The 25,325-nt window shown below is 47.3% G+C and overlaps 1 protein-coding gene across 1 annotated transcript in view; it reads left to right on the forward strand.

Annotated features, from left to right (window-relative positions):
- WDR66 (WD repeat domain 66) overlaps positions 1-25,325 on the forward strand; it is an 83,675-nt gene that overhangs the window by 33,409 nt on the left and 24,941 nt on the right. Inside the window, exons 10-19 of the mRNA XM_030821540.1 lie at positions 2,062-2,276; positions 5,072-5,266; positions 6,570-6,820; positions 7,161-7,312; positions 8,812-8,985; positions 10,202-10,386; positions 15,478-15,592; positions 16,531-16,694; positions 23,729-23,819; positions 24,030-24,173. Of these exons, the coding sequence (XP_030677400.1) occupies positions 2,062-2,276; positions 5,072-5,266; positions 6,570-6,820; positions 7,161-7,312; positions 8,812-8,985; positions 10,202-10,386; positions 15,478-15,592; positions 16,531-16,694; positions 23,729-23,819; positions 24,030-24,173 (1,686 nt within the window). The remainder of the gene's footprint in view (positions 1-2,061; positions 2,277-5,071; positions 5,267-6,569; positions 6,821-7,160; positions 7,313-8,811; positions 8,986-10,201; positions 10,387-15,477; positions 15,593-16,530; positions 16,695-23,728; positions 23,820-24,029; positions 24,174-25,325) is intronic.

The following is a 25,325-nucleotide window of genomic DNA, read 5'->3' on the forward strand; positions in this document are numbered from 1 at the left end:
TTATAAAAAGAGTTATTGCCGTGAGAAAATATAAAAACATGATGGCTTTTAGAATGTGTATGTGCATATTGACAAGGAATGAAAGTTGTGGGGGTGCAGTGGCTCTAATCTGTAATCCCAGCACTTTGGGAGACTGAGGTGAGAGGATCACTTGAGCTCAGGAGTTTGAGACCAGCCTGGGCAACACAGGCTAGACTTTGTTTCTACTAAAAAAAAAAAAAAAAATTGCCAGCCAGGGTGGTATGAGCCTGTAGTTCCAGCTACTTGGGAGGCTGAGGTGGGAGGATTACTTGAGTCAAGGCTACAGTGAGCTGTGTTTGTGCCACTGCATTCCAGCCTGGGCAACAGAGCAAGACCCTGTATATATATATATATAAAAAAAGGAATGAAACAGTGTAAGTAGAGTCGTTGAACATGAGTGGATCCCTTATAAAGCTGCTCAGTTTCAGAATAATACATGATATTAGGTATTTAGATGTTTAAGAGCCAATAAGAGGGAGGTGAACCAGATGTTGAGAAAATATTTTATCTTGCCTGCTTACCGCAAGCTCTTGTGTCTGAGGTGGAACTGAGTCGTCTCCTGTAGCGTTTTCTGCATTTGCTGCCCGTGTAACCTGCTCTCAGGGAGCATCTGTTGATGAGTTTTCTGCATACTTGCTTCTCTCTTGGTATGATTTGTAGAAATTTATTTACGAGGGCATGCCAAAAGACAAAAACAAAAAATAAAAAGTTGAGATGGATGGGCACAAGGAGATTATTCTGTCTGCAGACTTGTTTTTCATAAATGAAAGTACTAAAAAATACCGTCAGTTCTCATTATTGTTGGTAGTTATGTTCTATAAAGTCTCTGCAAACACCAAATTAGCAGATACTTAACTATTGCTCTCAAGGGAAATATAGGGGTAGGTTTCTGTGAGCCTCTGGTCACATTTTCACCAACTGATCAATACATAACCTTGTTTTATGTATATTTCTATTTAAAGACACTTTATTTAATATATAACATTGATTCATTAACATTGAGCTCATGGCCAACAGCACTATAACTCATGACTTGAACAAAACTTATCTAACCCACATATTTTCTCCATAAGACACATCACAGCATTCTTTTGCTTAGGAACACTAGACAGCACTTCAGCACTATGTTTCGGGGTCAATTTGAATACTAAAATCATCAAGAAAAATGCAAACAACCAAAAATGCAAACATGGCACTAAATAGACCAAGAAAAGGACACTTGTTTATAGTCAGAGCTGAGACAAGAAGGCAGGCCATTGCCCTGCTTGCCCCCAACTGGAAATGTGCATGTTGAGTGAGTAGTTATTTGTCACACTGCACATGCACTTCTGCAAATGACCTTGAGAGTGCTGCAAGGATTGATTTTGGGATTACAAATCAATTCTTAAAGTAGGTGAATTCGCAAATACAGAATCCACAAATAATGAGCCATTTGAAATGATAAAAATGTGTTGAAACAGTGCTGCTCTAGGAAGAACTTGGTGCTCTTGCTTGACTAATTATTATTTTACTATTTCTCTTGTGTTCAAGTCAGAAGAGGTAAACCTTAGGATCTTCTCTGTATTATTAGAGAATCGGGCAGCATAGAGAATAGGGCATTTCTATGTATGTGCTTAAATATTTTCTACTGATGGGAAAATACCTTATGATCAAAGGAGGCTGGGATAATTATTTTATGCTATTTTATAACCAGAGCATGCTTTGACTCACAACAGGCATTAGTTTCTTCAGCAGTCTCTGAAACCGCCGTAAGAGAAGTTTAACAGGTATAAACAGTGATTAACCACTCTGTCATTTGCTTTAAACTAACAATGTAATTGAACAGAGTACATAACCCTTCACTTGCTCTTAGCAAACCTCCAGAGGTTCAGAACTGCCTGGACCATGGCAATCCATGGGAGACGGTTTTAGTGATTGTTTTCTTTTTCTTTCTCTTGTTCTCACTATATTTCAGCATAGCATTATAAAATATCGTGTTGCTAAATGCTTTGTTTTATATTTATTACCAACAGTAACTATAACCTTTCTTTTGAAACACAGACCTTCAACAAGCTTGTGGGAAAGTTTAGCCAGTCCATCTTTCACTTGAATTTAACACAAATACTCTCAGCCACAATGGAAGGGAAGCTGGTTGTCTGGGACATACACCGCCCACCCTCATCTGCCTCCACCTTTTTGGGCTTTCCCTATATCAAGCCTTGTAAATTGGTTCATTTGCAGAAAGAGGGCATCACTGTGCTTACTACAATTGATAGGTAATTTTAACTTAATTAAAAGATAGCTATGGATGATTATAAAAATATTTAAAAATTGTTATGGGAGGTTGGGCACAGTGGCTTATACCTCTAATTTCAGTTCTTTGGGAGGCTGAGGTGGGAGGATCACATGAGGCCAGAAGTTCGAGACCAGCCTGGGCAACATGGTGAGACCCTATCTCTACCAAAAAACAGAGAGAGACAGATGGGAGGATTACCTGAGCCCAGGGGTTCAAGGCTGCAATGAGCTGTCATTGCCACTGCACTCCAGACTGAGTGTCAGAGTGAGACTCTCCTGTCTTAAAAAAAAAACCTCTTTTGGATGTATATGCGTATTTTGTATATGCACAGAGTATTCTGGGGAGAGTCATAATGAACTGGGAACATTGGTTGCCTCTGAGGAAAAGAACTGAGAACTAAAATCAGGGATCGGGGTGGATTTACTTCTTTTTATAGTTCCATTTATACTAATTGGATTTTTAAAAAAATCATGAGCATGCGTTATGTTTAAAAAAATCCCTTTGTGTTGATGAAACAAAAAGGAACTAGATTTTTTCTTCTGTGCTAATTGGATGGATTTTGCACCCAACATTTTACATGCATTAAATGTAAGAAAATAATTTGAATAGCTGTATTATTTTTGTCTGATTGCAAGATAACATTTACAGCTGGGAGCAGTGGCTCACGCCTGTAATCCTAGCATTTTGGGAGGCCGAGGTGGGTGGCCTCAGGAGTTTGAGACCAGCCTGGCCAACATGGTGAAACCCTGTCTCTACTAAAAATACAAAAATTAGGCAGGTGTGGTGGTGTGCGGCGGTAGTCCCAGCATCTTGGGAAGCTGAGGCATGAGAGTCACTTGAACCCAGGAGGCAGAGGTTGCAGTGAGCCAAGATCTCACCACTGCACTCCAGTCTGGGCGACAGAGCAAGACTTGGTCTCAAAACAAAACAAAAATAATATTTACCCATTGTGAGAAGATCAAATGCATCAAAACTTAATAAAATTCACTAACTCTGACTTTGAGTGGCTGTGGAGACTCACAGATGGTCATTAAAGTCCTTAATTAAGACAGAGTTCTCATTTCAGCTGGGTCCCTTCCTTGCTGAGTGACCTTGAGCAAGGAACTTAACCTTGCTGAGCCTCTATTTCTTCATCTGTAAAATGGGCATAACAGTACTATTTCTCTCAGAGTGGTTTTATGAGGATTTCACTAGATAGGGATGTAACACTCTTTGCACATGCTTGGCGCAGGGGAACCCTAGGTAAATGGTGGCCATCATCAGTGTGTGAGAGAAGTTCCCGAAGGTGTGGAGAAAATTGCCTAGTGACGGGGACCCTGCCCATATGGTTAGAGTCGCTGGGCCATCTGCTTTCGAAACACCCATTTACTTCCATTCGCCTTTCTTTCGATGCAGGGGAACAATGAGGTCTTGACATGGTTTTACAAAGAGAAATGCAAATTGTCATCCTCACTCAGTGGGGTGAGAAGATAGGAGAACTGCAGTTGGCCATGCCATCAACCTTTAATCGGTTGGGGGTTAGGATCCAGTGAAGACCAGGCCTGGGTTCTCCAAGCTAATAAAACCCGGTCAGGACCTGGGAGTCCAAGAAGGAAAAGGTCTCTGAAAATACGTGGTCAGTACTGCTGCTTCTGTCCAGCAGAGGGCAGTGACAGATGTTCAAGCCAATTACTTGGCCCACCTGCCTTGCTTATTAATCAGAAGCCTCATTTAACCACTCTGCATATGTAAGAGAAAATCCTCCTCATCTGCCTCCCGTGATTAGAATTATGTCAAAGTCTTTTTTAAAAAGCCCATTTGGGATGGATCCAAGGACTGGAAATGAAAGCCATTTTGTCACGTGGCACTGCCTTCTGCCGTGATGACTGGACAGGGTTTTATGATCACACTAACAGTAGTGCCTTCCTGTAAAGTGGCTAGTGTCCCATTGCCAGCCTGCATGATTTCAGAGGGCTGGTGGAGCGATTCTCTCCATTGTCATCTGTAGTTATATGGGGAGTGTAAATCCTTGTCCACCGACATTGTGTTTGGCTGATCTTGGAGGTCAGGGAAGAACCTAGCAGAGAGCACGGACTTTGCTTTAGATACACCTGGGTTCCCTGCATAGTCAAGCCACATGGCCCTGATAAAATTGCCAGGTATAAGTGTGTCCCATGCAATATTTGGGATGTACTTATGCTAATTTTTTTGTTTGTTTGTCTGTTTTGTATTTTGAGACAGAGTTTTGCTCTTGTCACCCAGGCTGGAGTGCAGTGATGCAATCTCAGCTCACTGCAACCTCCACCTTCCATGTTCAAGCGATTCTCTTGCCTCAGCCTCCCGAGTAGCTGGGATTACAGGTGCGCACCACCACACCTGACTAATTTTTGTATTTTTAGTAGAGGCAGGGTTTCACCATGTTGGCCAGACTGGTCTCGAACTCCTGACCTCAGGTGATCCGCCCGACTGGGCCTCCCAAAGTGCTGGGATTACAGACATGAGCCACCACACCCAGCTACACTAAATTTTTTTAATGCAAATTTTAAAATGTAACTGGGTATCTGTATTGTTATCTGCTAAATCTGGCAACACAATGCCCTGAGCAAATTTCTTAACCTCTGAACGTTAGTTTCCTAGATGTAAATTGGGAGAACAGTAAAATCATTCTCGTTGGGCAGTATTAAATTAAGTTTTTGCAATGCCCCAGAATCCAGAGCCTGACATATAATTAGGTATTACATAGATGCTACTTGTTATTATTGCTATTTGCAAAACTGATGTTATTCTCCATTTCAGCTACATTGTCACAGGTGACATTAAGGGAAACATTAAGTTCTATGATCACACCCTGTCTATTGTTAACTGGTACAGTCACTTGAAACTGGGTGCCATAAGAACTCTGTCCTTTTCAAAGACCCCAGCAACTCCTCCTACCGAAAAATCAAACTATCCTCCTGACTGCACTTTAAAAGGTGACCTTTTTGTCTTAAGGTAAGTTGTTAATGAATCTAGTCATTAGAATGGTTGAAAAATGATTGCTGTCTTCTTTAGTTTGCATGCAGTGGGAGGTTCGTGTTGTTCCTGGGATATCTCCCTGGCTGATTGTGATAACTATTGGATCATTTAAAAAATTAATGGGCCGGGCGTGGTGGCTCACGCCTGTAATCCCAGCACTTTGGGAGGCCGAGGCGGGCAGATCACGAGGTCAGGAGATCGAGACCATCCTGGCTAACGTGGTGAAACCCCATCTCTACTAAAAATACAAAAAATTAGCTGGGCGCGGTGGCAGGCGCCTGTAGTCCCAGCTACTCAGGAGGCTGAGGCAGGAGAATGGCATGAACCCAGGAGGCAGAGCTTGCAGTGAGCCAAGATAGTTCCACTGCAGTCTGGCCTGCGTGAAAGAGCGAGACTCTGTCTCAAAAAAAAAAAAAAAAAATTAATGAAACATAAGGCCAGGCGTGGTGGCCCACGCCTGTAATCCCAGCACTTTGGGAGGCCAAAGTGGGCTGATCACGAGGTCAGGAGATCGAGACCATCCTGGCTAACATGGTGAAACCCTGTCTCTATTAAAAATACAAAAAATTAGCCGGGCGTGGTGGCGGGTTCCTGTAGTCCCAGCTACTCGGGAGGCTGAGGCAGGAGAATGGCGTGAACCTGGGAGACAGAGCTTGCAGTGAGCTGAGATAGTGCCATTCCACTCCAGCCTGGGCGACAGAGTGAGACTCCATCTCAAAAAAAAAAAAAATTAATGAAACATGATTTTAATATTCAGACTCTTTAGTAACTGGAAGCTGGAAAGTCCTGATCCCTGAGTTCTCACCTCTGTTGAGTCCGGAGTCTTTTTGCTGAAGGTTGGTCTCTTTTCTCTAAGCTGAGCTTGTCCTATCCACTGCGGTTAAAGGCACTGGATAATTAATAGCCATAACATTTCAAGACCGAATTATCTGTGAGTCTGCTTAATTACCCTTGCAGTATTTACAGGCACATCTGTATGTGTGCACCAAACTCCATATTTGCATACACAAATGAATATTTGCATGTGCAGATTAGCTAATTGTACAACTGACTGTCCATCTGCATACTTAATGACTCAATTTACATGGAGAAAAGTGGGCTTTTTCACTTGCAAATGGAGGCTGTTGGGTATTGGTGGTGTATTTTTGGAAATGTTGGGTTAATAATGTCACTAAATTACAGACGACAGAGGCGTTTTATGTGCAATTAGAAGCAGAATAGCTGGCATGCCCCATTCCCTGCAAACACTGATATTGTTTGGTCTCTCCTTGGCAAACAGGAATTTTATCATTGGAACATCTGATGCCGCGGTGTACCACTTAACAACAGATGGGACCAAACTTGAGAAGTTATTTGTAGAGCCCAAGGATGCCATTTGTGCCATCTCCTGCCACCCATATCAACCCCTCATTGCCATTGGGAGCATCTGTGGGATGATCAAAGTGTGGAATTATGAAAACAAACAATATCTTTTCAGCAGGGTTTTTGAGAAGGGGCTTGGAGTCCAGAGTCTGACCTACAACCCGGAAGGTATTTTCGTCTTATCAGCCTACCATCGGTTCCACATGGACAGCCCCGAAAGGGATGGATGCACCTGGGCTGGCATAGCTCCAGGAAGTCTCCCTGACTCCAGCCCCCAGCAGGCTGGATGAGGCGCCTTCTCTCTGGGGCTCCCGCGGTGTTCTGGGCCTGTCTGCGCGTCTCTGCGCGCTCACCCCAGGAGATCATGCGTTTCGGTTCGTTTCTCCGTACAGGAGCTTTGTTGTGTTAGTTGCTGTCTTCTCTGCACCCAGAACAAAGCCTGGCACAGATTCAACATCTCCTGAATGAATGTAATCCTTTTCCATCGTTCTCTGGCTTGTCATTTCAGGAGCCCTTCTTGGAGCTGGCTTTACAGAGGGGACAGTTTACATTCTTGATGCAATGTCTTTAGAAAATGAAAGCCCAGAGCCTTTCAAATATTCCAGAACCAGTGTGACTCATATAAGCTTTTCCCATGACTCCCAGTATATGGCAACTGCTGTAAGTATTTTCATGGACAACCCATCCAGTGGCTTAGCAATTTTATTGGAAACCGAAAGAGGCCAGACATAGTAGCTAACACCTGTAATCCCAGTGATTTGGGAGGCCGAGGTGGGAGGATTATTGGAGGATAGGAGTTCAAGACCAGCCTAGGAAACACAGCAGGACCCCATTGCTACAAAAACATTTTTAAAAAATTAGCCAGGCCTTGTGGCACACATCTGTAGCCCCAGTTATCCAGGAGGCTGAGGCAGGAGGACCCCTGGGGGCCAGGAGTTTGAGGTTACAGTGAGCTATAAGGCAGTTATGTTGGTCTGCCTTTATGTTGGGAGGGGAAAAGCAGTGGTCTTTGCAAAACTCCTGTCCCTTACAGCGCTCTCCGTCTCCACACTGGTGCGGCCACTCCTCTGGTTTGTGTACACAATGCTTCTGAAGCCAAAGCCATGTCAGCACACTGTGGGTGCACACAGTCCAGCCTCTGTGTCCCCTCAGGCCAGGCTCCCCCACACCAACTGGGTTCACTTGCAGCCTTCATACCTTTCAAAAACACATAGCTTTTTTATTGTATGTAGCTAGACAAAGAAAAGGGAGGACAAAGGCACAAAGGGTCAGGCTTTTGGCTTTCCACAGACAGCGAGGGGGCACCTGGAAAGGAGTGTAAAAACCACAGTGTCACGTTCATACTTTCTCCCTCGCTACCTTTTCAGTTTTCTGCTTTTAACTTTAATTTTCTTATCTGTAAAAGGGGCATTAGGCCAGGTGTAGCTCATACCTGTAATCCCAGCACTTTGGGAGGTCGAGGCAGTCAGATTGCTTGAGGCAGGAGTTCGAGACCAGCCTGGGCAACATGGTGAGACCCCATCTCTACAAAAAATAATGAAAAACAACTAGCCAGGTATGGTGGCGTGTACCTGTAGTCCTAGCTACTTAGGAGGCTGAGGCTGGAGGATCTTTTGAGCCCAGGAGACTGAGACTGCAGTGAGCCGTGATCAGGCCACTGCACTCTAGCCTGGGCAACCGATCAAGACTCTTGTCTCAAAAAAAAAAAAAACAAAAAAAACTAAACTAAAACTAAAATGGATATTGTTTTACTACTTGCTTGAATAGACTAAGATTTTTTTTGAAGAAAATATTCTTAGTATTTTTTTTTTTTTGATAGGGTCTTGCTCTGTTGTACAGGCTGAAGTGCAGTGGTACGATCTTGGCTCGCTGCAACCTCCTCCTCCCAGATTCAAGCAATTCTTGTGTCAGCCTCCCGAGTAGCTGGAATTACAGGCATGTGCCACCACTCCCAGCTAATTTTTGTATTTTTAGTAGAGATGGGGTTTTGCCATATTGGCCAGGCTGGTCTCGAACTCCTGACCTCAGGTGATCCACCCGCCTCGGCCTCCCAAAGCACTGGGATTACAGGCGTGAGCCACCACGCCCGGCCCATAATGATGATTCTTAATTTACTAAACGTAAAATGGGTTAACTCCTTCTCTTTTGCTCATCTTCAGGATAGAAGTTTTACTGTGGCTGTTTACATGCTGGTGGTCAGAAACGGACAAAGGGTCTGGCAGTACTTAGCAAGACTTCGCTCTCATCGCAAAAGCATTCGAAGTCTCCTGTTTGGGGTTTACCTGGACAGCAATGAGCCTAGACTGCTGAGCCTTGGGACAGACAGGCTCTTGGTGAGCTGTTTAGTTTTCATTGACCTGGTCGCCAGGACTGTGTCTCACTCTTGTGACATCCCTGGCATCTTGCATAGAGCCAGACCTACAGTACGTGTGTTTGTTGGAGAAAATGAATGCACAGTGAAGGATCACAAACCTCTCCAGGTTGGCATTTTGCCTTAACATGGCTGAGACACCACCTGGGGACTCCTGTTCTGAATGAGGAGGCTTCCCGGGCAGTGACAAGTCAGAAGGCAAGGAGGGGGGAGTTCCCCACAGCTTGGAAAGCAACCGCCCTTGCCTCCCAGTGTGCACGGGGAGGGCTGACACTCACACTGTCTTCATGTCCATCAGTTGGGGCCAGGCTGCTACCTAAATGTGAAAACTAGGAGAGGTTGTGAGATAAAGAGGAAAAGGTAGGGACAGGGGCAAATGCGATATTACAGAGTCAGGTGAAATGGATTCAACCAGTCATTGTATCTGTCTGTTTTTCCTTCCTCCCTCCCTCCCTCCTTTCTTCTCCCCCTCTCCCTCCCTCCCTTCCTTCCTTCCCTTTCTTCTTCCTTCCCTCCCCCACCCCTCCCTTCTTTCTCTCCCCTTCCTTCCTTTATTCAGTTTCTCCATCCATTCATCCATCTGTCCATCCATCCATCCATCTGTCCATCCATCCATTCATCCATCCATTCTGCCCTGCCCACAAAAGCATACCTGTATGGGCCCAGTTCAGTGGCTGCTGATTTGTGACTGCCAAGTGTTGGGCTGAGATTTAGATATGAATTAGTTCCTAAGATAATAAGTGACACAGTATAACAGAACTGTAAGACGTCAGGTGTGGGAGTCAGCTGGATCTAAATTTGAATTTTTGAATTTTTACTGTGCCACTTTTTAGCTATGTGACCTTGGACATGACACTCTGAACATCCTTGAACATCTGTTTTCTCATCTGTAAAATGGGCACAACAGTACTCCTTTGCAGGGAAGTTCTGAGGATGACATGACAGATGTTTTTAGAGCACTCAGCTCATTGTCTTCCGGGTAGTGAATTCTCAGTACTGACGACTTAGTCAGTGTCAGGTCTAGGCAAGTCTTCTCTTAGGAGACCTGATACCATCTCCCCCAGAACAGCACTGTTGGCTGATAATTATAAAGGCTGTCACCCCAGAGCTTGGGGTTCTTTAGCTGAGCCTTTAATTTGGCTTGGTCCTCATGTGTGTCCATCTGGGCTCCTCTGCAGATAGAGTATGATCTTCTCAGGAGCTACAAAGACCACCTGGAAGTCCTGGACATTCACCACACCGACCAGGGCTGCTATCCCACCTGCATGGTCTGGTACCCACCACTCACCAGGGAACTCTTCCTGCTTATTTGCAACAGTGGCTACAAAGTGAAGCTTTTTAATGCTACCACCAAAATGTGCAGGTAAGCACTGGGAGCTTCCCATTGCGGGGGGCGTGGATCGAGTTCTCTGCCCCCAGCCTGTTTCAAGTCTCCACGTGGGGACCTGCAAGCAGCTTGGCTACTATTATCGTCCTCTTCGCTTTGCAGAGGAGGAGACTGAGGCACAGATAACGTAAGTAATTCTCACCAAGGTCATGTGGCCCTGTGTGGAGGTGAGATGTGCAGAATCCAGGAAGGACACAGACCCTGGGGCCCTGGGAAAGTTGCTAATGCTATCTCCTGTTCTCTCGTTAATAAAAACATAGTTTTTCCTGGCTACTAACAACTGTTTGATTTTTTCTTACTCTTGGGTCTCAAAGGAGTTTTAACTTTAATTGCTAGCCCTCCTTTGTTTACACCCTGCGTGAGCCAGGTACTGTTTTAAGGGCTGAAGACGATGAAAACAGAACAGTTTCCATCACTGTGGAGTTTACATGTTGTGGGGGGCAGGTGATGCAATAGCGTGAACAAGTAGCAAGGTAGTAGGTATGTGGTGATGAGGTCTGTGGAAAGAAGAAAAAAAAAACGAAAAGGAAAAGGCAGGATAAAAAGATGGGGAGGCAGGGAAGGCCTTGGAGAGCAGGGGACACCTGAGCATCTGGACAGAGACTTGAAGGAGGCGAGGGGGAAGCGAGGGGCGGCTGTGCGGTTGGAGGAAAGACAGTGGATCAGCAAGGGCCAATGAGCGAAGGTGGGAGGCATCTGGGGTTTGGGAAATGCCGCGAAGGCTGGTGAGGCCGGAGTGGAATGGGCAAGTAGGGGGCATGGGAGAGCGGGTCAGAGGTGCGGGCTGGTGCCAGGCACACGGCACCCTGGAGACTCTGGCTCCTTCCCAGGTAAGACGAGAGCTAGTGGAGGGTTTTGAGCAGGGGAGTGACATGTACTGATTGATTCTTTAGAATGATGTCTGGCTTCTGTACAGAGAGCAGACTCTAGGGCACAAAGGTAGAAGCAAGATTCGGGAAACTGGTGTGAGAGCTGATGGCGGCTTGGCCCTGAGGGCAGAAGGGAGGGGTCAGATTCTGGATATATCCTGCCGGCAAAGCGAACAGCATTTGCTAACAGAGGGAAAAAGAGGTGTGAGAGAAGACACCTCTCGAAGTCAGAAGAATGGACTGGACCTTTAAAGAGATGAGGAGGACAAGGGAAGGATAGCTTTGAGATAAACCAGGGGTCAGACTGGACAAGGCAAGCTTGAGATGCCTGCTTGGCATTCAGGTGGGAACTCACGAATCAGACTCTGGATTGTGGAGGTCCCGGGAGAGGCTGGGCTGGAGTCAGGAACACAGGATGGTTGAAGGCATGAGACGGGGAAGACACCGGCGGGGAAGCAGGGCATCTGCAGCCGGGGAACAGGGTGTCCGCTGCTGGGGAGCAGGGAGTCCACAGCTGGGGAGCAGGGCGTCCGCAGCCCAGCATCCTAGAGTGGCGTCTCCTCCCTCCTGATGCCATCCTGCACATGCACGTGGGCCCCTGTGCTTTGGCCCCTGTGAGCTCTCACAAGAAACACCGACGATTGTGCCTCGAGTGCAGCAGCGCCTGCACTGTCATCCCGTTCCCTCATCCACAGCCCTGCTAAATATTCTCCCACTGAGCTTCAGGAGGCTGTGTGACTTGTCCAAGGTCCAGCAGGGCAGGACTTGACCCTTGACCCTAGCCCCGACCCCATCCTCTACTCAGCGCTATGGGGCCTCGACGCAGCCCTGGCTTTGGGATCTTACCTGGTCAGCCCTGGAGGGGAGCTTCTGCCTTTGATTTGGCTGTGTCTTAGGTATGGCTGGAAAGAAGGATGGAGGCAGGAGAAGTTGGAAGGGAGAATGTTTCAGCGATCCGCCACAACCACCACCACTGCCACTGCCACCACCACCAGGAGAAGGAAGTCAGGGAACTGGCAGCAATTGGCTCAGGCTTGAGGACTATCATGGTTTTGAAATGTATCTCAGATAAGACAGGTCCTCAAAAGGCCAGGACCACCCGGGATTTTGTTGTTGTTGTTGTTGTTGTTTTAAACGGTTCTTTCCCAGAAGGCACAAGAAAAATGACTGAGAAATGCAATGTTTTATGGTAGAGAGAGAAATCCAGGACAATTTTCTTAAACGATTAAAACACTCGAAAGCATGTGTAAAGAGGAGCTTTAGAAATACTTCACAATCATTGTGCATAGTTTTTAATGAACACATACTTTTCGGACAAAGAATATCTCTCAGATATGCGCAGTCCTAAGACACTGAATTGGCAGAGCTGGAGAATGAGGGCTGGCAGACCTCGGGCCTGAAGTTCCTGCTAACGGTCATTCACTGGAGGAAAGAGGCAGGAGGGACTTTTAGACACAAAGTTGGGAGCTTCTGCCTATTGATGATCAATCTGAAATTAGCATAAAGCATCTTAAAAATTGTATCAAGGCGATACTCATGTAACATAAAACAAACCACTTGAAAGTGAACAGTTCAGCTGGGCGTGGTGGCTCACGCCTGTAATCCCAGCATTTGGGAGGGGCCGAGGCAGGTGGATCACCTGAGGTCAGGAGTTCCAGACCAGCCTGGCCAACATGGTGAAACCCTGTCTCTACTAAAAATACAAAAATTAGCCGGCCGGGCGTGGTGGCTCACGCTTGTAATCCCAGCACTTTGGGAGGCCGAGGCGGGCGGATCACGAGGTCAGGAGATCGAGACCACGGTGAAACCCCGTCTCTACTAAAAATACAAAAAAAAAATTAGCCGGGCGTGGTGGTGGGCACCTGTAGTCCCAGCTACTCGGAGAGGCTGAGGCAGGAGAATGGCGTGAACCCGGGAGGCGGAGCTTGCAGTGAGCCAAGATTGCACCACTACACTCCAGCCTGGGTGACAGAGCGAGACTCCGTCTCAAAAAAAAAAAAAAAAAATTAGCCAGGTGTGGTGGCACACGCCTGTAATCCCAGCTACGGGAGACTGAAGCAGGAGAATCGCTTGAACCCGGGAGGTGGAAGTTGCAGTGAGGCGGGATTGCACCAGCCACTTTACTCCAGCCTGTGTGACAGAGCTAGACTCTGTCTTAAAAAAAAAAAAGAAAAAAAGAAAGTGAACAGTTCCGTGGTTCCATGGCATTTAGTACTTACGGTGCTGTGCAACCCCCACTGTAGCTTCAGAGCATTTCCATCATTCCAGAATAAAAGCCCTTGCATAAAGCATCTTGTAAGCTGTAGGAATAAGAAAGCCTCATAACCATGGCTTAATTGGGAAGGAATTGTCTTTTTGTGATAAATCCAAAGGAATTTAAAAATGCATTTAAAAAATATTTGAAAGAACATGAAAAGGCAATTCACAGGAAAAGGCCAATAAACCTGTGAGCAGATGCTCACTAGTATGTCAAAGATGCAAATGAAAACAAGATATCATTTTTTCACCAGTCAGATTAGCAAAGATAAAAATGATTGATAGTGCTTAGCGTTGGCAAGAGGCCAGGGAAACGGGCACTCTCATCCACTGCTGGGGGCGGGTGTGAATCAGTTTAACCTTTTGGGAAAGCAATTTGTCACCCTCTATTAAATTTTATCATATCTTCTGACTTCTAGGAATGTAGCCCACAAAAGTACTCACACAGTATGCCAAGACATAAGTAAAAGGATGTCTTATTTGAAAATATTTTTAAAAATGGAAACAATCCAAATGCCCATTAATAGGGGATTAGTTAAACGATGGTTTGTCAGTACACTGGAACATGACGCTGCTTTTAGAAAAGAAAAAAAGAGGAAGAGTAAGACAGCTCTCTGTGTAATGACGTGGAAATATCTCAAAGATGTAATATGAGATAAAGCAAATTACCAATGAAGCATGAATAGCATAATTCTATTTTTATATAAAATTATAATTACAAAAGAAATTCTTGAGTCATATACACCAATCTATTACTCATAATTATCTTGGGATAGGGTGCAGCAATGTGGAGATAAAGATTTTCTCCTTCTTCTTCTTCTTCTTTTTTTTTTTGAGGCAGGGTCTCACTGTGTTGCCCAGGCTGGAGTGCAGTGGCGTGATCTCGGCTCACTGCAGCCTCGACCTCCCAGGCTCAAACAATCCTCCCACCTTAGCCTCAGACCACCAAGCCAGGCTAATTTTTCATAGAGACAGGAAACTACTGTGTTGCCCAGGCTGGACTCGAACTCCTAACCCCAAGCAATCCTCCCACCTTAGCCTCCCAAAGTGCTGGGATTATGGGCATGAGCCACTGTGTTCTGCCCATGACCAGAGTCTTAAAACCTATGTTGAGATTTATGGAATTTTAAAAACCTCTCCTCTCCTCTCCTCTCCTCTCCTCTCCTCTCCTCTCCTCTCCTCTCCTCTCCTCTCCTCTCCTCTCCCTCCCCTCCCCTCCCCTCCCCTCCCTTCCCTTCCCCTCCCCCGCTCCTCCTCTCCTCTCCTCTTCCTTTTGATGGAGTCTTGCTCTGTCACCCAGGATGGAGTGCAGTAGCGTGATTTCACCTCACTACAACCTCCACCTCCCAGGTTCAAGCGATTCTCATGCCTCAGCCTCCTGAGTAGCTGGGACTACAGGCGCACACCACAATGCCTGGCTAATTTTTTTTTTTTTTTTTTTAGTAGAGATGGTCTTTCACCATATTGGCCAGGCTGGTCTTGAAACTCCTGACCTCAGTTGATCCACCTGCCTCGGCCTCCCAAAGTACTGGGATTACAGGCGTGAGCCACCATGCCCCATCCGTGACCAAAGAGTCTTTTTTTTTTTTTTGAGACAGAGTCTCACTTTGTCACCTAGGCTGGAGTACAGTGGCGCAATCTCAGCTCACTGCAACCTCCACCTCCTGGTTTCAAGCGATTCTCCTGCCTCAGCCTCCCGAGTAGCTGGGATTGCAGGCACCCGCCACCACGCCTGGCTAATTTTTGTATTTTTAGTAGAGATGGGGTTTCACTGTATTGGCCAGGCTGGTCTCAAACTCCTGACCTTGTGATCCGCCTGCCTCGGCCTCCTAAAGTGCTGGGATTACAGGCGTGAGCCACTGCACCCGGCCTGACCAAAGAATCTTAAAACCTATGTTGAGATTTGTGGAATTTTAAAAACTCTTTCTCTTTTTGCCTTCAGAAAGACGCTTCTGGGGCCAGCTTATGGTTCCCCTATTGAGCAGACACAAGTCCTCCCAGTGAGAAGCATGGCGGAGCTACAGAAACGCTGCTTGGTGTTTATTAACAGAGACAAGGTAACGGCGCTCTCTTCTCCAGTTCTGGGAGTTGACTCTGTGTGTCATGAGTAGCAGTCATTACCAAAGATCACGAGACTCAGAGAGTTCTGGGTTTATAGCCAAGCCCAACTGCTTCCACCCCAGTCAGCTGTGATACTGAAAATTGCCCTTGATGAGTTAGGAAGACTCTGGGGAAATATTTCTGAGCAGAGTTACTGCATTTTCTATATTCCCAATGAAGATACATGGGCCACCAAAGGATTTTTCCTTCTTACTTATTTACATGGAAAAACTCTTATAAAAATATGCAAATTAGTTACACTTTGTTGTACATTTAATGAATAATCTACGTTGAAAAGTGTAAAGCCGGGCTGGGTATGGTGGCTCACGCCTGTAATCCCAGCGCTTTGGGAGGCTGAGGTGGGCGGATCACGAGGTCAGGAGATCGAGACCATCCTGGCTAACAAGGTGAAACCCCATCTCTACTAAAAATACAAAAAATTAGCCGGGCATGGTGGCGGGCGCCTGTAGTCCCAGCTACTCGGGAGGCTGAGGCAGGAGAATGGCATGAACCCGGGAGGCGGAGCTTGCAGTGAGCCGAGATCGTGCCACTGCACTCCAGCCTGGGTGACAGAGCGAGACTCCATCAAAAAAAAAAGAAAAGTGTAAAGTCATAGGTTGTGAGATTTATTCTGGGAAACCCTGGACAACTGACCATGAAGGCAGGGAGGAAAGCTTCCCTTGTGTGTACCTGTTAGAACTGTGCAAGGGGCCCCCTACCAGGGCTGGTGTGTGTGGATGCCCAGCTACATTAAATGTCGCTCTCACACTCAGAGATGGGTCTAGACACACAGGTCCTTCTGGCACACAGATCTGGAGGTGACATGTGAACGTGCCAGGCCTCTCTCGGGCCCAGCTGCCTGAGTCTGAATATCCAATTATGTGTTCCTTTCTAGGTTGGACTTCAGATCTTACCAGTTGATGGCAATCCACATAAGACATCTGCTATTGTTTGCCACCCAAATGGAGTGGCCGGCATGGCCGTTTCCTATGATGGCCACTACGCCTTCACTGCGGGAGGGCACGATCGCTCGGTGGTGCAGTGGAAAATTACCTTAAGGTACACGACGGGGCGAGAAGGAAGGTATCAAGTGTAAACTCCTTTTCACTCAGCAACAGTGATAGAGACTGAACCCTACTGCGTGCCAGGCACTGTGCTAGGATGTCACAGGGCCTGGCCTTCAGGTTGCTCCCCAGTGGCATTGCTCACGTTACTCTGCAGACGAGAGTTGCTGTCCTGTCCCATGGACCAATGGTATTTGCAGTTCAGGCAATGTGACAGCACCTTGGGCTCACCCTTTCTCCTTAAAATGCTTCTCCCTCTGCTCTACATATCCACACCTGCTAGAAAGATCTAGGCCGACCCTCCAAAGCATGCACTACGGAAATAGTAAGAGGATCATTTGAAGTGGGTATATTCGGCTTCTCTTCTCACCCTCCCTGCCCTGAACGGAGAACCTCTGCCTGAGGCGAGGCTGGAGAATTCTAGAGTTGAACATTGGACAGTATGTGGACTTTGAGGCGAAAGGGATAATATGAGTTTGAATATGGACCCACCCTCTACTGGCTATGGGGCCTAGGGCAAGCGTCTTAACGTCCCTGATCTTTGGATTCCTTGCATGCGAAATGGGGGTGATAATAGGAACTTCTGTAGGATCCCTGTAAAGATCAGGTAGTTTAATACGGGAAAAGCACCTAGTACAGAGCAAAGTACTCAGCAAGTGAACGATTTCCTTTCATCTCTTTTTCCTGTAAGGGCATTTGCTTATGAGCTCAGGATCTCCCCTAATAAAGAGGGGACAAGCACCCACACTGTCCTCTTATCTACCCAAATCCGGCGTGCTGCTGCAGGGAAGAGTCGACCACGTGGCAGCCGGTTCCTGTTCCTGACCACTTCTCCAAGCCCCTGCGCTGCCTGTGGCTCGGCTGGGCCTCTCTCTTGGCAGTGTGACGTTGAGGAGCAAAAACAGCTCAGAGGCACCTTCCTTCCTCCGAGAACAAACCTGATTCCTGGCTGCCAGCACAGTGTACCCCCTGCCATCTGCCAAATGCACATCTTTCTTTTTATGGCAGATATTGAAGCTTCTACTCTTAACCTGAATATGAGCAAAAATAGCCAGTTAAATCTGCTTTGGAACCACGGTGGTTTGAGACTGCACTTGCAGCTCTGACTTCCATCCCGCCTTCACCTGAGAAAGCAGATCTTGGGAACTTGGGGATTTAGGAGCTGGAGGTAAACTCTCCCATTGAAAAGGGATCATGGCCTCAGAATGGCCGCCTGGTTCCTTGCTCCCTGGCTTGTTGCCTGGAACCATGGGGGCAAGCCACACCCTGTGGGGACAAGCAGAACCTTCCCTTCTATTTGTTGTTCTTGTTGTTGTTGAGACAGAGTCTGGCTCGGACGCTCAGGCTGTAGTGCAGAGGTGTGATCATGGCTCACCACAGCCTTGAACTCCTGGGCTCAAACAATTCTCCTGCCTCAGCCTCCTGAGTAGCTGGGACCACAGGCACATGCCACTGTACCTGGCTAACTTTAAAAAATTTTTTTTTGTCGATACAGAGTCTCACCAAGCCTAGGCTGGTCTTGAACTCATGGGCTCAAGCCTTGGCCACCCAAAGTGTTGGGATTACAGATGTGAGCCACTGCACCCGGCTAGAACCTTCCTTCTAAAATGTTTGTCTTCTTCTCAGTCGTCCTGGGATCTGGAATGGTAGAAATTTAAGAAGAAAAAAAGGCCTCTGCTTTCCAATAGCTTTCTCCTGGCCAGAGTCCAGGCTTCTGAGAATTTCAATTTAATCTGTGGTGGGGACAAAGGATCATTATAAACTAATTATCACTTCATTGCTGCTTCTGGTGACAATATGATCAGCACTTCACTAATGGAAAGAAATGTAAAAAACCTAAACAAGTAAACAAACAGAATTTCCTACTAGAGTTACTGACGATGAGTTGTAGGGGAGATAAAGATGATAAATCCCCTTACATTTGATCATTTTAGTCAGTGCACCCCTTGGCCCCAACTGCTACCATCACAGTCTATGGCGCTTCTGCCCCGGGAGAGCCCCTTCCATCCCCTCTCTCAGGGTTCATTCCGCACGCCCCTTCTTCTTCCCCTCCGTGCTAGCATGCCACCCTTTCTCCTCTCCTTGTCTGGCATCTGTTTCAAAATCCTGCATTACTTTTTTGTGCTCATCCTTCCTGCCTCCTGTCATCCTGCTGCCCTGCTCAGCCAAGAGCAGAGAGACTCCAATTCGAATCCTAGCTAGTCACTGACTGCTTGCTGGATGACGCCAGGCAAGTCCCTTCACTTCTCGGAGCCTCAGTTCCTCCAACTGTTAAATGGGACTGCTACCACCAAGTTCAGACCATTCCTCCTCCTCCTCATCCAGGGAGCGTTTACAGAGCACCTACTGTGTGCTTGCCACAGGGCTGAGCTTTAACTCCTTTCCAGAAGTACTGTATGGATTGCCGGGTACAGAGCAGATTTTCAGTAAGTGTCATTTCCCTTTTGTGCCCTAATGACCTCTTTTCTGTTGCAAGTGTTAGAAACACAATTTAGGCAAAAGGGAATGTATGAGAAGGTTGTTGGGATCGCACGTAGCTACACCGCAGGAAGGTCACGGACAGTGGCACACTTGGTGCCCACAGCATTTGCTGTCTGCTTGGCCCTGCTGTTGGCTTCATTCTCTGCAGAACTGGGTTTCCTTACTCAGCAGGAAGATGGCGGCTGACAGTTCCCAAATTTCACAAATTATAGCTCTCACCACAGAGAGAGGGAGTCTCTTTCCCAGCTTGTGTTGGAGAAATCCCAGTGCAGCCCCCAGGCCCCTCTGGGGTCAGTTGACGGTCGCCAGGAGGTAGGGGATGTAGGGGAGCTCTGAACACCAGAGCCGGGAGCTGCGGGCTGTTCTCAGAGGACCAGGTGCTCTTGCCAGCCTTTCCCCTCAGGGGCTCCTGGTGGGGACACGCTCCTCTGTGTCACTTCCGGCCTTTACCTGGCCCTGCTGCAGAGCCACATGGCTAAAAGTGGCCTGGCTGCTCACGGAGCTTGTCGGGATTGGGCCTGGAGGCCACAGAGAGGGAGCCCTCTCAGCTGGACACTTGCCTCCATGGCCTAATATTCGAGCTGAGAAGTGGGGGAAGACCCAGCCCTGCTGGAGGGGCCCTCAGGCACCCCTGGAGAATACCCAGGTTCCTCAGACCTTAAGCCAGCCCGTGGGCCTGTGCATGCCTCAGTGAGAGGACCCAGGACAGTGCGTGGCAGACTCTTCCTAAGAAAGGTGTAGGAGTGTGCTAATACCCATTTCTATGGCCGTAATAATCCCAACCACTTGTGCTGAGTTTTCTCAGGGCTGGGGCCTGCACTGAGTGAGTGCCATGTATCATCTGATTTCATCCTGACAGCCATCCTGGGAGCCAGGCACCACTATTATCCTCATCAAACACATCCAGAAGCTAACTCCAAGGGGTCTGATGACTGCCCAAGCAATGGAGTAGGCAGTGGGGCTGGGATTCATGGCCAGGGCTTTCTAAGTCCACCCCACACCTTAACAAACATTCATTACAGGATGAAAATAAAGGACTTTTGTCTCCAATCTTTGTGATATGGTTTGGCTCTGTGTTCCTACCCAAATCTCATCTTGAATTGTACTCTGATAATTCCCGTGTATTGTAGGAGGGACCTAGTGGGAGATGGTTGGATGGTGGGGGGGCAGGGGGTGGTTTCCCCCATGCTGTTCTCGTGGTAGTGAATAAGTCTCACGAGATCTGATGGGTTGATAAGGGGAAACCTGTTAAACTTGGCTCTCATTCTCTCTTGCCACTGCCATGTGAGACGTGCCTTTCACCTTCCGCCATGATTGTGAGGCCTCCCCAGCCATGTGAAACTGTGACAATAAACCACTTTTTTTTTGTTAATTGTGCAGTCTGTTAAGTCTTTATCAGCAGCGTGAAAATGGACTAATACAGTACATTAGTACCAGTAGAATGGGGCACTGCTGAGAAGATATCTGAAAATGTCGAAGTGACTTTGGAACTGGGTAACAGGCAGAGGTTGGAACAGTTTGGAGGGCTCAGAAGAAGACAGGAAGATGCGGGAAAGTTTGGAACTTCCTAGAGACTTGTTGAATGGCTTTAGCCAAAAGCCTGATAGTGATATGGACAATAAGGTCCAGGCTGAGGTGGTCTCAGATGGAGATGAGGAACTTGTTGGGAACTGGAGCAAAAGTGACTCTGTTATGTTTTAGCAAAGAGACTGGTGGCATTTTGCCCCTGCCCTAGATATTTGTGGAACTTTGAACTTGAGAGATGATTTAAGATATCTGGTAGAAGAAAAAAAAATTTTTTTTTTTTTTTTGAGATGGAGTCTCGCTCTGTCGCCCAGGCTGGAGTGCAATGGCGCGATCTTGGCTCACTGCAACCTCCACCCCCTGGGTTTAAGTGATTCTCCTGCCTCAGCCTCCTGAGTAGCTGGGACTACAGGTGTGTGCCACCACACCTGGCTAATTTTTTGTATTTTTAGTAGAGAAAGGTTTTCACCGTGTTAGCCAGGATGGTCTCAATCTCCTGACCTCGTGAGCCACCTGCCGCGGCCTCCCAAAGTACTGGGATTACAGGCGTGAGTCACCGTGCCCAGCCTCTGGCGGAAGAAATTTCTAAGCAGCAAAGCATTCGAGAGGTGACTTGGGTGCTGTTAAAGGCATTCAGTTTTACAAAGAAAGCAGAGCATAAAAATTCAGAAAATTTGCAGCCTGACTATGTGATAGAAAAGAAAAACCCATTTTCTGAGGAGAAATTCAAGCCGGCTGCAGAAATTTGCCTATGTAACCAATAGCTGAATGTTAATCTCCAAGACGATGGGGAAAATGTCTCCAGGGCATGTCAGACATCTTCTTGGCAGCCCCTCCCATCACAGTCCTGGAGGCCTAGGAGAAAATGGTTTCCTGGGACAAGCCCAGGGTTCCCATGCTGTGTGCTGCCTAGGGACTTGGTGCCCTGCATCCCAGCCACTCCAGTCATGGCTGAAAGGGGCCAACATAGAGCTCGGGCTGTGGCCTCAGAAGGTGCAAGCCCCAAACCTTGGCAGCTTTCATGACGTGTTGAGCCTGCAAGTCCACAGAAGTCAAGAATTGGGGTTTTGGAACCTCTGCCTAGATTTCAGAAGATGTATGGAAACACCTTGATGCCCAGGCAGAAGTTTGTTGCAGGGGCGGGGCCCTCATGGAGAACCTCTGCTAGGGCAGTGTGGAAGGGAAATGTGGGGTCAGAGCCCCCACACAGAGTCTCTACTGGGGCACTGCCTCATGGAGCTGTGAGAAGAGGGCCAAGATCCTCCAGACCTCAGGATGGTAGATCCACTGACAGCTTGCACTGTTTGCCTGGAAAAGCCATAGACACTAATGCCAGCCCATGAAAGCAGCCAGGAGGGAGGCTGTACTCTGTAAAGCCACAGGGATGGAGCTGCCCAAGACCATGGGAAGCCACCTCTTGCGTCAGCATGACCTGGATATAAGACATGGAGTCAAAGGAGATCATTCTGGAGCTTTAAGATTTGACTGCCCTGCTGGATTTCGGACTTGCATGGGCCTGTAGCCCCTTTGTTTCGGCCAATTCCTCCCATTTGGAATGGCCGTATTTACCCAATTCCTGTACCTCCATTCTATCTAGGAAGTAATTAACTTGCTTTTTATTTTACAGGCAGAAGGGACTTGCCTGTCTCAGATAAGACTTTGGACTATGGACTTTTGAGTTAATGTGAAATGAGCTAAGATTTTGGGGGACTATTGGGAAGGCGTGATTGGTTTTGAAATGTAAGGACGTGAGATTTGGGAGGGGTCAGAGGCGGAATGATATGGTTTGGCTGTGTCTCCACCCAAATCTTATCTTGAATTGTACTCCCATAATTCCCATGTGTTGTGGGAGGGACCTGGTGGGAGATGGTTGGATTGTGGGGGCAGTTTCCCCCATACTGTTCTCATGGTAGTGAATAAGTCTCACAAGATCTGATGGTTTGATAAGGGGAAACCTGATTCACTTGGGCTCTCATTCTCTCTCTTGCCACCGCCATGTGAGACATGCCTTTCACCTTCTGCCATAATTGTGAGTCCTCCCCAGCCATGTGAAACTGTAAGTCCAATAAACCTCTTTCTTTTGTAAATTGCCTAGTCTAAGGTATGTTTTTATCAGCAGCATGAAAACAGACTAGTATACCGTGTGTGCATTTATTTATTAATTCTTACAACAATGCTGTGAGACAGAATCTTCTCATTTTATAGTGGAGGACACTGATGCCAGGGAGGTTAAGTCATCTCCCCAGAATCACACAGCTTGCCAGAGGTAGAGCCGGGACTTGCACACATGTCCGTGTAACTCCACACTCTGGACACTTCCCCACTTCCCCACTGTGGTCTACATGAGGTGTGCTTGATGTCGCAGCAAAGAGGCTAATCACCCGATTAGCAGTAATCCAGTTAGTGGATTATTAGAATGATTTCTGATGATTAGCCTTTTGTAGGAGGCAAAGTTGGTCTCATACAAAAGTAGGTTTTCTTACCATTGAAAGGGCCTATTTTTGGAAAGTCCGACCTTGTGTTAGAGAGCAGAGGGTTATTTTTATCTGACTGGCATGGGTCCCTGTGGTCTCCTGAGTTTTTATGGAAGCAATTAGTGTTGGCAGTCCACTTGCACAATATCCCATTCTTTTGACTCTGATTGTTCCTGGATCTAAAGTTACGGGTAAGGCTGCTCTGTCTGGGAGGATTATGGTTTCAGGACACAGGATGCCTCCCCCACCCCCAGGAGAGACATGTTCCCCAAAGATTGCAGACAAATTGCCAAGCACCTGCCGTGTCGTCATCAAGAGAATATCACCATAATTAAGGCAGGTGCCCTCTACCTCTGAGTTCCACACTTGAAATGGAATTTTCTGGTTTGGGCTTCATTTTAAAGGAACTTTTCTTAACAAGTGTTTAGAGACCCCAACTGTATCTGCGCGGTGACACCCTTCAGAGGGCCGCAGTGCTGTGCAGAGCACCTTCTGAGCCATGCTCACGCTTGAGCGCTTTCTAATAGGGACATTTCTATTGTTGTTCCAGTGTCCTGGAGGCAGCGGTTTCTCTTGGGGGTGAAGACTTGACCCCATTCTATGGTCTGCTGTCTGGTGGCCGGGAAGGAAAATTCTACAGGGTAATTGTCTCTAGAGTAAACACCTCCTGGTAACATCTAGTTAAGTTTGTAAAGCAAATGTGCCTGGGGTTAACCTTCTTGCTTTATTCCAAAGCTTTGTTCCCCCATTGAGCTTAAAATGTACTTTCTAGAAAATGTCCTTGAAGTGTTCATGGATGCTTCAGACTTAAGCCTAAACGTGTGTTGTGTTTCTGTTGTATTCCTATGTAGGAGCTAGAAGACTACTTCTACTATTCTCAGCTCCGCAGTCAAGGCATCGACACAATGGAGACCAGAAAGGTGTCAGAACACATTTGCCTGTCAGAGCTTCCTTTTGTCATGAGAGCAATTGGCTTTTACCCATCTGAAGAGAAGGTAGGGAGAACGAAAACAAGAGCAGCAACGGGATGTGCTATTTATAAAAAACGACCTCTGGGAACAATCATTATAGGTCAAAGCAAAAATTGCACATTTTTCTTGCATAAATGGATCAGAAAGACGGTTCTGGGCATTTCAGATGCACTCCGGAGTAACTGCCTTATGGTAGAGATATGCTGTTTCTAAAAGGCGCACTCCTCATGGAAGTTTGATGTTGCTTGGAGCATGGGTCTTGCAACCATGGTGTTGAATTGGACGGACTGGGGCTGCCGTCTCAGCCCTGACCCTTGCTGGGTGAGGACCAGCCTCATAGGATTTTTTTTCTTTTTTTTTTTTTGAGGTGGAGTCTTCCTCTGTCGCCCAGGTTGGACTGCAGTGGCACAATTTTGGCTCACTGCAACCTCCACCTCCTAGGTTCAAGCGATTCTCCTGGCTCAGCCTTCCAAGTAGCTGGAATTACAGGCACCCACCACCACGCCCGGCTAATTTTTGTATTTTTAGTAGAGACGAGGCTTCACCATGTTGGTCAGGCTGGTCTTAAACTCCTGACCTCAAGTGATGTGCCCGCCTCGGCCTCCCAAAGTGCTGTGATTACGGGCGTGAGCGACCACTCCCAGCCAGCCTCATAGGATTTGAGGAGGGGATTGATGCCTACGCAGCCCTGGGCACGGTGCTGGGTGCACAGGAAGAGCTCAGTGAAGGGAGGGAGTTATTATCATCATTGTTTTTCTCGCTGTCTAGCTGCTCTTAACCTAGCAGGTGTTAATGGGGCACCTTCGGAAGGGGGGTGCTCGTCTGGGCTGTGGAGCACGGAGGGTGCAGCCATCCCTCATGACCGTGCCGCAAAAGCACCCCCAGATGCAAGAAGCCCCAGGCAGGGTCAAGAAACATCTCAGGGAAATGTTCCTCATGTTAACTGCTGTTTAAAGTGCAGTTAAGCCGGGTGTGGCAGCTCATGCCTGTAATCCAAACACTTCGGGGTGCCAAGTTGGGGAGGATCACTTGAGCCCAGGAGTTTGAGAGCAGCCAGGGTAACATAGGGAGATCCTATCTATCCCCATCCCCCCAAAAAAATTGCCCGGTGTGGTGGCCCGTGCTTGTGGTCGCAGCTACTCAGGAGGCCATGGCAGGAGGATCGCTTGAACCCCA

Source organism: Nomascus leucogenys, chromosome 10, assembly GCF_006542625.1.
Source record: "Nomascus leucogenys isolate Asia chromosome 10, Asia_NLE_v1, whole genome shotgun sequence".
In the NCBI taxonomy this organism is placed as follows: domain Eukaryota; kingdom Metazoa; phylum Chordata; class Mammalia; order Primates; family Hylobatidae; genus Nomascus; species Nomascus leucogenys.